Source organism: Mirounga angustirostris, unplaced genomic scaffold, assembly GCF_029215605.1.
Source record: "Mirounga angustirostris isolate CCGP_5_RB_7025 unplaced genomic scaffold, mMirAng1.0.hap1 SCAF_1, whole genome shotgun sequence".
Lineage (NCBI taxonomy): Eukaryota > Metazoa > Chordata > Mammalia > Carnivora > Phocidae > Mirounga > Mirounga angustirostris.
Genome location: NW_026991709.1, coordinates 163017518 through 163030436, shown reverse-complemented (window position 1 = coordinate 163030436; position 12919 = coordinate 163017518). Strand labels below are relative to the sequence as shown.

Sequence of the window (12919 nt, the reverse complement as noted above, 5' to 3'; positions counted from 1 at the left end):
TTGTTTACCTGTTCCTGTTCGTGCTTGTAATGCTCACTTATGTTTCTCTGTATAATTGTGTTTCCAGGGCTGTTTGTCAACAGTGTACAAAGAATTGTGCCTCTCCCAAGTCCAGTGTGACTCTATCTTCTGGGTGGTTTGATATTATTTTTTAAAAGCATTACATAATGTGGGGTGAAATAGGACTGGGGGGATGGACAGGGGAGAAACAAAGACCACAAAATTAAAACCCAACTCCTCTCCTTCTCCGCCCCCCAGGCTCAGTTTAAAGCGCCCCCCACCCCCTGCTTACCTCCATGAGTGTGCTTGGGATCGCCAATGAATTGTGCTTTTTGCTTCCTTTCTGCATGACTAGGGTAAATAGATAGAAGTTTAAGAGATTTTCAAGGTCTAATTTCCATAGCTTCATCCGTTGAATCTGAAGGCATCCACCTTTTTCTCCATTTGCTAAAATTTGGTGCAGTTTGAGTTTATGTGAATAGGCTGACTGTGCCTGTAGAGCTCTTGTGTTTTTAGTGATGACATGAAATACAAAGAACAAGCTATTTCCAGGAATGTGTTCTGTATTTTACATCCCAGTGTACCTTCTTTTTTATTATTAACTAATTAGCTATGAGATTAGACAAAAAAAAAAAAAAAAAAAAAAACGGGGCCGCTGATGTGCAATATCAAAGTGAACTTGTGAGTATTTTCTGTGCGTTGATCTCAGTCCCCCTAAGTTGTTTCTTCTTTGTTGCTGTTTCTGAATTGGCCATATTATGCGCTTCTGTGGAACTGAGGCTGCTTTGTATTCCCCAAAGCCTGACCTATGTACAGAGATGATACTTTAGCAATTGTGGACATAGGATGCAGGAAACTACTGAAAGTCTGAGAAGGAGTCGACCATTCTGCTCTTGGCCTCTCCCTAGGCAATCATGAGACCAAATCAGAAGTGTCCCATTTCACAGAGGGGGTACACTGCCTACAGAACTCTGAGGTGGACTCCTGCTTTCATTTTCAGCTGTAACAAGAACCCTCCAGAGGCCAGAGAATGAGGAGTGTTATCTTTGCTGGGAAGAACGGTCTCTGATTTTAGCTAGTGTGTGTTTGGGGCAAAGGCTCCACAGCCATGGCTCTGGAAGAAACCTCCCCAGTTTGTCCTCTTTCCTCTGACATGCCGTTCCTGGGCAGTGATGAGGCAGTTAATTAAAGCAGGCCTCGGCTTCAGCGCCTCATCTTGCCTTCTCCTAGCCAGGTTGGGATGGGCGCTGAGCGGTCTTCTCTAGCACTGTGGTCCGTGGGAGTTCATGCCAGCAGTTTGCATTTTAAAGAAGTGCTTCTAGCTCTACTGTTACATTCCTCTCACTTCCATACTGATACGTTACCGTTCTGGATTCCAGGTCTGAGGAATAGTGTTGATAGTATGATGTACGTGTCAAGGGCACGTGCCCTAGTTTCTCCTTTGGTTGCTGGCAAATTCTGAGGCTACAGGAAAATGCACTGAGTGTGAGTGTTCTCATCTGTGATCCCTCCCTTAGATGGTGATGCTGGTCAATCTGTTGTAAATATATACATATATGCATTTATGCACTTCCAGGTGGGTTGCATAAGAATCAGGTTCTTAAATACCTCCCAATCTGATGAAATGGTAGAAAGGAATAAAGCAACATTTCCCAGAATGGAGGAATACATTTTTATTTTTATTTTTACTTTTGTCCAAGTGGTGAGCTGATGGTGGTGTTGCTTCTCTGCATGTTATCAGTGTGAACATCCAGGTGCTTTTCATGTGACATTTGTGAGCCACAAATACAAAGTTGCCATTTGAATTCAGTCAGGCTCCAGGGTGGTGTTAGCCAAAGTTTCTCAGGTGGGGGAGAAACTGATTAGGGCTCCTACTGCCAAATGCAAGCAGGCAGTGTAACCTGACTATCATGTGCCCTCAGGCAGCATGCTAAGGGACAACTCTGTGGCCTGGGGGACATCCATGTCACAGTATAGGATTGCTGTTCAGGTGTTTTGTACCCATTTCTTTTCTGATGTTGTCCCCTTTTTTTGTACCGATCCAGCTGGGAGAACCTCAGCCAATGCTGGAAGTGTGATTTAAGTACCTCTCTTTTGTGACTCTCTTGTACAGCTTAATGTGCAATAAAGGAAAAGTTATATCTGTCTTCAGTGTTAAGTTGTAAAGTTTCTGGCTATTCAAGCATCTCTGTACAAGTGGGAAAGGTTCCTGGTATAAGAGGCTGAGCCATCAACCTGCTGTACTTTACAAGAAAAGGCTGATACAGATGAAGCCAAACTTTGGAAGAGGCAAAAACTGGCTAACGTGAAATATCCTGATCTGTCGTCTTCATCTTCACTGGTTATCTGATTTGAACTTGGAACTTCAAGTTTTCAATCCAAAATTCCATTTGTGTATTTATTTAGGTAAAACTAACTCTGGTATTCATTGGTAATTGATACAGTGGAGTCCATGCCATGTAGTAGGGAGATGGGCTGATAATCATGGGTGCACAGTGGTGTAGATGGATAATTCTGCCTCTCCAGAGGGTATAAGTACTCTGGTGTTTCTAGGATCCTAAGTTACAACACAACTCTTAGCTGCTCTTGAGTTTCTATAAGCCTACTCCTTCCAGCCAGCCATGAATGTGGACGCCGGGAGTGAGACTTGAGAAACTGGATCTCTCAGGCCAATTATGCATCATTCCAACAGTCAGTATGCACTGATGAGGACATCTATTAAGTCAAAAGATGACTAAGGAACCCCCACCCCTTAGCAAAATCTGAGCAATCAGGTATCACACTTACTGCCTGACAAGCCCCAGAGGAAGGATGGCCTTTTCCCCCTCCAGGCCACCAGATGGTTTTCTGCCTCATGCTGAGAGAATGGTATCCTGGTCTTTTTGGGGGTGGGGGTGGAGGTGGGAGGCTGCTTCTTTGTGGGATGGTGCCCACATCCCCAGGGGAGAATAGGGCTTGGATTTCTGGAGAATTTCACCACACACACTGGGGAGGGAGTGGAGACCCCTGAGGATGGTACTAAGAGGCAAAAGAGCACATGGATACAGAAGATTCCCCCTAGTCATCTGCTTGAGTTAATGTTAAAATGAAGCTCTGGTGGGGCGGGGCATGGCAATCAGACACGTGCAGGTCAGGAGCTGGACAAGGCCCAGTTCTGTAAAAACAATGCAAATCTGTGATCATTAATGACTATAAAGCACACAATACTTTTTGAAGAACTTTCTTGTCCATTAACATCTTTGAAACACTACCTTCTTGAAAGACAACTAAGACTAGGGATTACTTTTTCATAGTTTTATGGTTGTAAACACCAAGGCCCAGAGAAGTTTGCAGACTTGCTCAGGGAGTCACTGATAGACTGTGTCTTGACTTTCCAATTCCCAGACCTATGCTCTGTACTGCCTTGTACTGCATCTACAGTGTGGAACTTGAGACCTCCTAGTAAACCGTGGGGCACGTTGCCCTCTGCCTGAGGAACCGCTGGGGAAGAGGGGTGGGGTCCCTCCGGTCTGGGGGCCTTCTGTGAAAGAGCTTGCTTCTGATCAGGGCCCCTCATCCCATGCTTTCTTCCTTGTCCTCCTGACACCTGCTGTGCCTGAGGGGCTCTGTCTCTGAGGAAGTGCAAGTAGCGGCAGATGTATGAGGGAAACCAGGGGCTGGCTCTGGAGCCCCACAGAGCCTCGGGTGGCTTCTTGTAATAGAGCTTATCCTTTTGGTGATTAACTAACCCCATCCTTTAAGACGTAGATTCTAATAAGAAAACCCTTTGATACGGTTAAATTATGAAGTTTTTCTTGTACTGAACCTAGGGGGCCCTGGGCAACCCCAAGGAATGCAACCCCCAGGCAAGGTGATGCCTCCACGCCGGCCTCCCCCTGGACCATCACTGCCACCTTCCTCCTCTTCCTCCTCCTCCTCTTCCTCCACCACCCACGGAGATGCACCCTCCAGCAGCAGCTCCCTGGCAGAGGCCCAGCCACCCCCGGCTGCTCCACCACAGAAGCCCCAGCCTCACCCACAGCTCAAGTAAGAGACAACTCAGCAGCTCCTTCCCCTCCCCTCTTCCTGCCCCTCCTCACAGGCCGTAGGCTCCAGAGCTGCTAGAAAGCACCTTCAATCAGGCTTTCTTCTATAGATATTTTTGTGGGACTTTTTTGGGGTTTTGGTTTTGGGTTATTTATTTATTTATTTGTTTATTTTTGGCTGGGGGCATGGTTGGGAGTTGATTGGGGAGGGTAGAAAAGAAGGAAGTGAAAGTCTAAGGTCTAGCTAGAAGCTCAAACCCTCCCCTTTCTTCCTGGGGAATGCCAATAAGGCAGAGTCACTGCCCCTTTCCTATTCTTATATTAGCTTAGGGTTTTGGTTTTTTTTTTTAATCCTGTCTCCCACTCTTTTTTCCATTCCTTTTCTCTGTGTGTGTATGTGTATTTCTCCCTCTCAAAATTAAAAAAAAAAAAAATCCTCTTTCCTGCCTTTGACTCACAGTTAGGGTGTGCAATCAGCAAGGCTGCTCAGAAGGAAAAAAGGGAAGTAGTTAAATCCATTTCAACTTTTTACCTTCAGCTTTGTCAGAAGGAGGTCGGTTTCTGGTGTGGTCAACAGAGGAGGGTCCAGATAGATACCCTGAGGAACTCCATCTTCTTGGGCTTCCTCACTCCCTAGAAGCCCCCATCACACTGTCCTGCTTCAGAGGAAGAACTGAGGGCCCCTGGAAAACAGTAAAGCTGTACTTGGGATGCACCTGGGTGTGGATGGTAGTCAGTTCTACCCTCTCCTCTAGAACTAGAGATGCCTCTTTGCACCGTCCCCAAACAGACCTCTGTCATCACTGTCAGCAGAGACAGCTGTAGCCTTGCAGGGATGGGAGGGACCCATCAGTGCTTTCAGAGTGAGGTGATGGGAATCTTCAGGGAGGGAGAAAAGGAGCCACTTAGACATGGTCTAGTCATTGCATAGATGAGTAAACTGCTCAGAGAGATTTGATTAATTTTCTTTCTCAAAACTACTCTGCTAGTTAGTGGCAGAGCCAGGATTCAGGCTCAGGTGGTCCAGATGACCACTTTCTCTGGGTCTTTCAACCCTTGGGACTGGAGGGGCATCACCCACTCCTGCTCCCCAGCTCTGGCCAGTGGCACATTTCACATCTCACCTGACCCATAACTTCCCCTCAATCCAATTGTTTTCTGCATGCTGACTTTTAAAATCTCTCCTGCCTTCTCATTAGCCACCTCTGGCCCCAGTCTGAGAGCAGATCTTTGGGTTGCCATTGCCTTTGGGCTGAAGATTTTGAATAGAGCCATCATCTGACAACAAGCAGGAGGCTTATACCCAGTGCCCCTGGCTGTGCATGCAGAGGGGGTCCTCCCTCCCAAAGGCCAGCATGTTGGGGCCCATCGCCAACCCTAATGGAAGGCAGGGCATCTGTTCAAAGTCATCAACTGCAGGAGATAAACTGCTCACACTCCTGTAGAATGGAATTTTGGGGGCTGCACCCTGAATGTAGGGAAGGGCTGGGAGCCCTAAGACATCAGGAGAAAAGTTCTACAGCCAGAAACCATCAGGAAAGAGACACAGTGAAAGTCAAGGAGATATGGCAAACCACTGGATACGCCAGACCTCATATTCTCTTCTCAAGGGCTGGGCTTGGCCTCCCCTTGACCTTCTTGCCTTCACAGTTTTTCTCTCTGAATCCCTAGTCTCTCAGGGGAAAAATTGGTTCCTAGAATGTATGTGATTTGGGTTTTTAATTAGAAAACTGCCTAATGTCCTTGTGTGCACCAGATACGTATCTCTTCTGCCCCTGGATACCCTGAACTGCATAAACCTCATATTAGGACTCCTCTGGGGTAGGCTACAAAGAATGGTCATGTCCATTTTAAGAGCAGGTAACTTGAGGCCTTGGTTTATTCCAAGTTTATTTGGAATCAGAGGAAAAAAAGCCTAGTACAAAGACCTGAAAAGGCCTGGAGGGCATTTTACCAAACACCTGCACATCACAAATGAGAAACCAAGTCCCAGAGAAGCACAAGAATGAGTGAAGGGCAGATCCAAGACTTTGACCCAGGTCTTCTGATGCTGGCTTTACCACTTGACAGTTGATGGAAAAGAGAGTGCAAAGAGTCTATGGTCCCCTCGTTGCTATATTTCATCAGAAGGGAAGGGTGTGAGATTCTTAGATTAGTACTTACCAAGTTGGGACCTCTGAAATGTAGCCTGTGGGCCCTTTAGCATTAAGTATAAGAAACAGCCTTTGAGTCACTCCTCCCTCTTTCCCTTTTCTCTTTTTTCCCCCTTCTCCCTCTTTTCCTTCTCTTTTCCCCCTTCTCCCTCTCTCCCACACTGCCCCCATCCTTTCCTGTTTTAGCAGCATTGAAGGAGGATAAATAGCACAGGGGCCTCCCCGGGTCCTGGCAGTACTCCACTGCTGGCTTTCTCCTCCATGACCCTGGTTTCCCTGGGGTGGGAGTGGGGGTTTGGTTGTGTATCCTCATGTCACCGTCTTTCCCTGCCTCACTGGGAACACCCCCTCTCACGTTCTCTCTGGTTTTTATCTTCAAGCAAGTCGCAGTCCCTGACAAATGCCTTCAGCTTCTCTGAGTCCTCCTTCTTCCAGTCTTCAGCCAATGAGGATGAAGCCAAAGCGGAGACCATCCGGAGCTTGAGGAAGTCCTTTGCCAGCCTCTTTTCAGATTAGCTCTCCAGATACACGGGGGCACCTAGCCCAACCGGGAAAGGCATCTGAGACATTTGCCAATAGTCAGCCACGCTTGGTGATGTCCCATGACCTTGATGTGTGTGGTCCCTTCCTCTGCTCCGTTGTGCTAAGTGATATTGTGCAGCTCAGAAAAGACCATGTGAAAGTCTCAGGGCAGGCGCCTAACCAGCAAGGGGCACCTGACAGAGAGAATAGAGCTGCTTTCCCGTAGTCCTGAGAGTTTCCTCTGAGGTCATTGTTTGCTGTGAGTGTAGTGGCCTTATTGTGACAGTGTCCTCATGTCTTATTCTTCTTCACGAAACCAGGATTCCCTTCACTGAGGACTCTTGGTAGCTTAACCTAGCTCAGAAGCAGTGCTAAGCATGCCTCCGCTTTAGTCAGTGCTGCCTGTTTGGGGAGCACATACTTACCCAAAAATGCTCTTGGCTCTAAGTGTTAGGAACCTACCCACACTTGGATCCCTTGTCATATCTGTTTACCTGTTTAAAACACACCTGCCCAACACAAGAGATTCCTCAACTGCTATCATGGTAAAGTACCTTTAGTCTGTTGATACTGGAGAGAACAAGGATCTGCAGTCCCCCCCACCCCACCTTTTCTGTCCTCTGGAGAGCAGTTCTTATGTGCGTGCTGCAGTGATCTCGAGCTCCGAAGCTGCACTGTAGGGAATGCATGCCACTGTAACAGCAGTATACCAAGTTTTGTGTTCATCTCCAAATAAATGTTAAGACCTTTGGTGTAATAAAAGCAGCAGCATTAACCAGCATTTGATTCAGCCATGAGGTCTCCCCTAGGCCACCCTTTTGGCTGAGAGAGTATATGTGAGGCATATGTATGTGCTTGCAAGTGTAGGGAAGGGAAATGTCTAGGAGAATGAAGCTGTTTGTGCCAGTATGCTTGTGAATGTATTTATGTGTGAGTGGCTATTTGCAAGTGGTTGAGAGTATGGCCATCCTTTAGATGTCACTTATGCTGGGCCTCCTGACATCTGGTGAATGTCCCTGCAAGACAACTGAAGTTCCTTTGGTTACTAGCATTTCTACCGATTTTACTGAATTTGTAGCCTTTCTAGTAAGCATAGCACCCTTGTCCTATGGCAGCCAAGTTAGATCTACTTGTCTGGTCCATCAAGCTCCTCAGCTAAAGCCACATGGGGGTGCCAATGAGGCTGGACCGACCCGCTCTGATGAGTGGTGTCCCACAAGCCTGGCCTCAGGCATCCTAAAGAGGTCTGCGATTGAGAGTGGGCTCGGAAGGACTTCACTCTGGCTTCTTCACAGCTCACACAAGAGTAGGTTACCAAAGACCACGAGTCCTGTGAAGATAAGCACCACATCTGCACTAATAAATGGAAACCAGTGTATTAACGTTATATCTATATAATTTCCCACACATACCCATCCTAACTCAACAAAATAACACTCAGCCAAATGCCACTATCTTGCTAACCCTCCTCACAAGCAATAGATGCTGAGAGGCCAGAGTGTGAAGTTCTCTGGCACCAGGGTCTCCTTTCTAACTCAGCCCATGATTTCAGGGTTCAAGGATCCAGAACTCTACCTTCTTCTACACTTAAAAAACAGGAAGTAGGACTTCCTTTGAGTGGCTCCAGGGGTGGAGGGGGTGGCAGCCTTTCCCTCAACAACACACATAGCTAGGGAACAAACTATTAAACCAAACAAAAAGGTGAGGGACAGGGAACTCCCTATGCTCCAGGGAATTGATCTTCAGGGTTCCTTCTATTTCCACCCAAGAGTCTGCCACTTGTGGTCACTTCTGCCCTCCCGATTCTAGAAATGTTTAGTAGAATGCATTCATTTCATCAAAAAGCATTTATTGAGCACTTACTATGAGCATAAACATTGTGATGGAGTCAAAAAATGTTTACTAACAGTTTCATAGTGCTTACCAAGTTTAGGCACCATTCTAAGCACTTAACATATACCAATTCATTTATTCCCTCCAAGCATCCTGTATTATAAGTACTAGTACTGTTTTATAAATGAAGAAATGGAGGCACATCAGGATTCAATAACTTGCTCAAATTCACCCAGCTAGCATGCAGTGGAGCTGGGGTTTGAGCCCAAGCAGTATAGCAGCATAACTCATGGCCTTGACAACTTTGCTATATTATTTTTTATTTAATCTAGCAAAGGAAACAAAATAATTTTATTAAATTGTACATAATGTAAAAGCAAAATAAGAGATATACACAAAAATTCTTCATACCCATATCTTCCTCCTTCCTTTACCTTCTCTCTATCCATTGGTCCCAGGAACGGAGCAGTGGGAGAAGGTCAGAGAACTTGTAGCAGTGTTGACCCCTTGTCCTAGAACCATGAGTAACATACACAATGTATCTTAATCTGATTGAATATAGTTCTGGTTCTTAAAAAATTGCTCATTCTTCCACATGTGATGTCAGACCAAAAACCACAAGTGGCTTATTTAGAAAATGAGTCAACCAGGAACTGCTAGAGTGACAAAAAGGGGAGGCATTTACCATAGGTCATGTAGCACCCTAGTCCAAAGGACACATGGATTCTACTCAACCCTTAGTAATGGGGTGGGGCCAGAGGTGGGGGAGTTCCATTTAGAAACACCCCCCGTGGTACATAATAAAGCTTGCCCCAGAGACTGGGAAATTTGCCATTCACATCAATCAATAAATATTTGATGAATATCATGATAAAAAAAATGATCTAAACCTGGGATCTCCCAGGGTTGGTGATAGTCCACTATAGATATTGAAACCTTCAGTCTGTAGGCTAGTTGTGACCACCCTGCAGCCCTCTAGCCCTACCCATATCTCTACACCGGATTAATAGAGATAGAACATCTCATCCCTGCCCCATGGAACTCCCCATCTCCTTGGGTCAAGATTAATTAATTCTGCTTATTTTTTTTTGTTCATAACTCTTTATTGTATACTTATTAAGCTCAATAAATTTTGTGGGAAGAATATAAAAATGAGTTAAGCAAAGATTCTGCCCTCATAAAGTTTACTGTCCAGTAGGGGAGGTAGCATATATACAAATATAAAGAAGAAAGTGGTCGGTGCTGTGAGACATATGCAGTCAAAATGTTAGTTTGGAAAAAAAAAAATTAAGCTTGATAGGTATTGGTAAGGATATGGGACACAGAATGCTTACATACTGCAAGTGGAAACGTATGTTGGTACTACCACTTTGGGGAACAACTTGGCAATATCTAATGCACAAACCCTATGACTCAGTAATTCCATTTCTAGACATCCTCTCTAGAGAATCTCTTTCACATGTACTCAAGAAGGCAAGTAAAAGAATATTAGTCGCAGCACTTTTGTGAAAAATGGAAACAACCAACTGTCTTAATGAGGGAATTAGAACATAAATTGTGGTTTACTCATAAATTGGAATACTATATAGAAGTTAAAGAAATAAACAAAAATCAGGGCACCTGGGTGGCTCAGTCGGTTAAGTGTATGCCTTCAGCTCAGGTCATGATCCCAGGGTCCTGGTATCAAGCCCCACGCCTGGCTCTCTGCTCAGCGGGGAGTCTACTTCTCCCTCTGCCCCTCCCCCTGCTCATGTGCTCTTCCTCTCCCTCTATCTCAAATAAATAAATAAAATCTTTTTTAAAAAAGAAATAAAAATATTTGAGGTATTTAGTTAAATTCAGATAAGATATGGAAGGAGAATGAATAAGATGAGTCAAAAAAAGAGTAAAAGCTGTAGGTGTTGTGGTAGTGGAACATACTTCTAGCTTGGCTGGTGAGAGAAGGGGGCAGCCTACTAGTGAGTTGTGAGCAGCCCACAAAATGAGGAGACATGCCTATTGGGGAAATAGGGTGAGCACACAGAATGCAGTCACTGAATTTTACAGCTGGAGGTTTCATCTAGTTCTGTCTTCTCATTTTACAGTTGAGAAAACTGAGGCCCCCGGCAACTTAAGGAGCTGGCCAAGGTCATGAAGTAAGTTAGTAATAACAGTAAATGAGTCTCAGTCCTCGGTGTCTGATGGGCCGTTCAAGACACTGTCCTTCAGGAGATAAATGAATGGGTTTCACTTCCAAGAGCCCTCCAAGGAGGGAGAGGCTTATGGAACATTTCAGAAGCCAGGAAAGAAATGGAAAGAGACAGTGTTGGGCTACAGGAAGAGCTGGAATCAAATCTGAGTTTAAATCTTGACTTTGCTAGTTATTAGCTAGTTGTCTTTGATTATAGTTTTTCTGTGTCTCAATCTTCTCATCTATGAAATGAGAACAATAGTACCTTGCTGAGGAGATTATTTTAAGAATTAAATGAGCTAAGCCTCTTCAGTAAGTGGTGTTGGGAAAACTGGACAGCTACCTGCAAAAGAATGAAACTACATCACTTTCTCACACCATACATAAAAATAAACTCAAAATGGATTAAAGGCTTAAACGTGAGATCTGAAACCATAAATTCTTACAAGAAAAAAGGCAGTAATTCTTTGACATCGGCTATTGAAATATTTTTCTAGATATGTCTCCTCTGTCAAGGGAAATGAAACAAAAGCAAAATTAAACAAATGGGACTACACCAAAATAAAAGGCTTCTACACAGCAAAGGAAACCATCAACAAAACAAAAAGGCAACCTACTGAATGGGAGAAGATATTTGCAAATGATATACCCCATAAGGGATTAATATCCAGAATATGTAAAGAACTTACACAACACACACACACACACACACACACAAATAATCCAATTAAAAACTGGGCAGAGGGGCGCCTGGGTGGCTCAGTTGGTTAAGCAACTGCCTTCGGCTCAGGTCATGATCCTGGAGTCCCTGGATCGAGTCCCGCATCGGGCTCCCTGCTTGGCAGGGAGTCTGATTCTCCCTCTGACCCTCCCCCCTCTCATGTGCTTGCTCTCTCTTATTCTCTCTCTCTCAAATAAATAAATAAAATCTTTTTAAAAATTAAAAAAAAAAACTGGGCAGAGGATCTGAATAAACATTTTTCCAAAGAAGACATGCAAATGGCCAAAACACATGAGGAGATGCTCAACATCACTAATCATCAAGGGATTGCAAATTAAAACACAATGAAATATCACTTTACACCTGTCAGGATTGCTAAAATCAAAAACACAAGAAATTATAAGCGTTGGCGAGGATCTGGAGAAAAGGGAACCCTCATGCACTATTTGTGGGAATGCAAACTGGTATAGCGATTGTGGAAAACAGTATAGAGGTTCCTCAAAAATTAAAAATAGAGATACCTCATGATCCAATAATTCCACTACTGGTTATTTACCCAAAGAATTAAAACATTAATTTGAAAAGATATACGCACCCCTATGTTTACGGCAGCAGTGTTTACAATAGCCAAGATAAGGAAACAACCCAAGCATCCATCGATAGATCAACAGATAAAGAAGATGGAAAAGATGCAGAAGATCAGATTGTCAGGTGCTTGGCTTGTCGCTAAGTCCTAGTGGTCTGTACCACTAAGCATCGCCTGTGCAGGTCTCTGTCCTCTGCCTCAGGCCACAGTGGCAACATATGAATAGAGGAAGAAAATTTCTTCTTGCCTCAGTTCTTGCTCTCCAGAATTCTCCTTCATGTCAGAAGTGCTTCTCTTGGATAATCCTGATCTCCAAAAGCTAGATCAACATTCAACTATTTTGAACAACAAGGAAGACAATCTGAGGATTAAGGAAACAATTTGCACAGTTGGAGGAAGAAAACATGGCAGATGTGAGGCTTATTTTGACAAACAGATCAAAGCACACCTACTTAAAGATCCAAACACTCTGCACTACAAGTAAGAAGGAACTCTGTAGAGGAAGGTCCAGTGGGAGAGAGCAGCCAAAACACAACAGAAGGGTGTACACAATATGCACAAGAAACACTTCTTGAAATTTTTGTTTCTTGAAATTGTTGCTGTTTTTTTTTCTCTTTTTTTCATTTCCCCCTCCTTTCTTTTCTGGACAAAATGATTAGATTAGATGGAGAAATTCACCCCAAAAGAAAGAACAGGAGGTAATACTCCCAGCCAGGGATTTAATCAATAGGGATATAAGTAAAATATCTGAATTAGAATTTATAAAAAACTATTATAAAGATACTAGCTGGGCTTGAAAAAAGCATAGAAGACACTAGAGAATCCCTTACTGTAGAAATAGGAGAACTAAAATCGAATCAGGCCAAAATTAAAATGCTATTACTAAGATGCAGACACAAATGGAGGCTT

General features: G+C 44.2%; 1 protein-coding gene across 2 annotated transcripts in view; it reads left to right on the top strand.

Annotated features, from left to right (window-relative positions):
- SYN2 (synapsin II) overlaps nucleotides 1-10643 on the top strand; it is a 192697-nt gene extending 182054 nt beyond the window's left edge. Inside the window, exons 11-12 of one of the 2 annotated variants that reach the window (XM_054504587.2) lie at nucleotides 3810-4026; nucleotides 6559-10643. In XM_054504587.2, the coding sequence (XP_054360562.1) occupies nucleotides 3810-4026; nucleotides 6559-6694 (353 nt within the window). In that variant the 3' untranslated portion in view covers nucleotides 6695-10643. The remainder of the gene's footprint in view (nucleotides 1-3809; nucleotides 4027-6558) is intronic. The other variant, XM_045861813.3, reaches the window with a different exon arrangement.
- Nucleotides 10644-12919: the final 2276 nt, after the last annotated feature.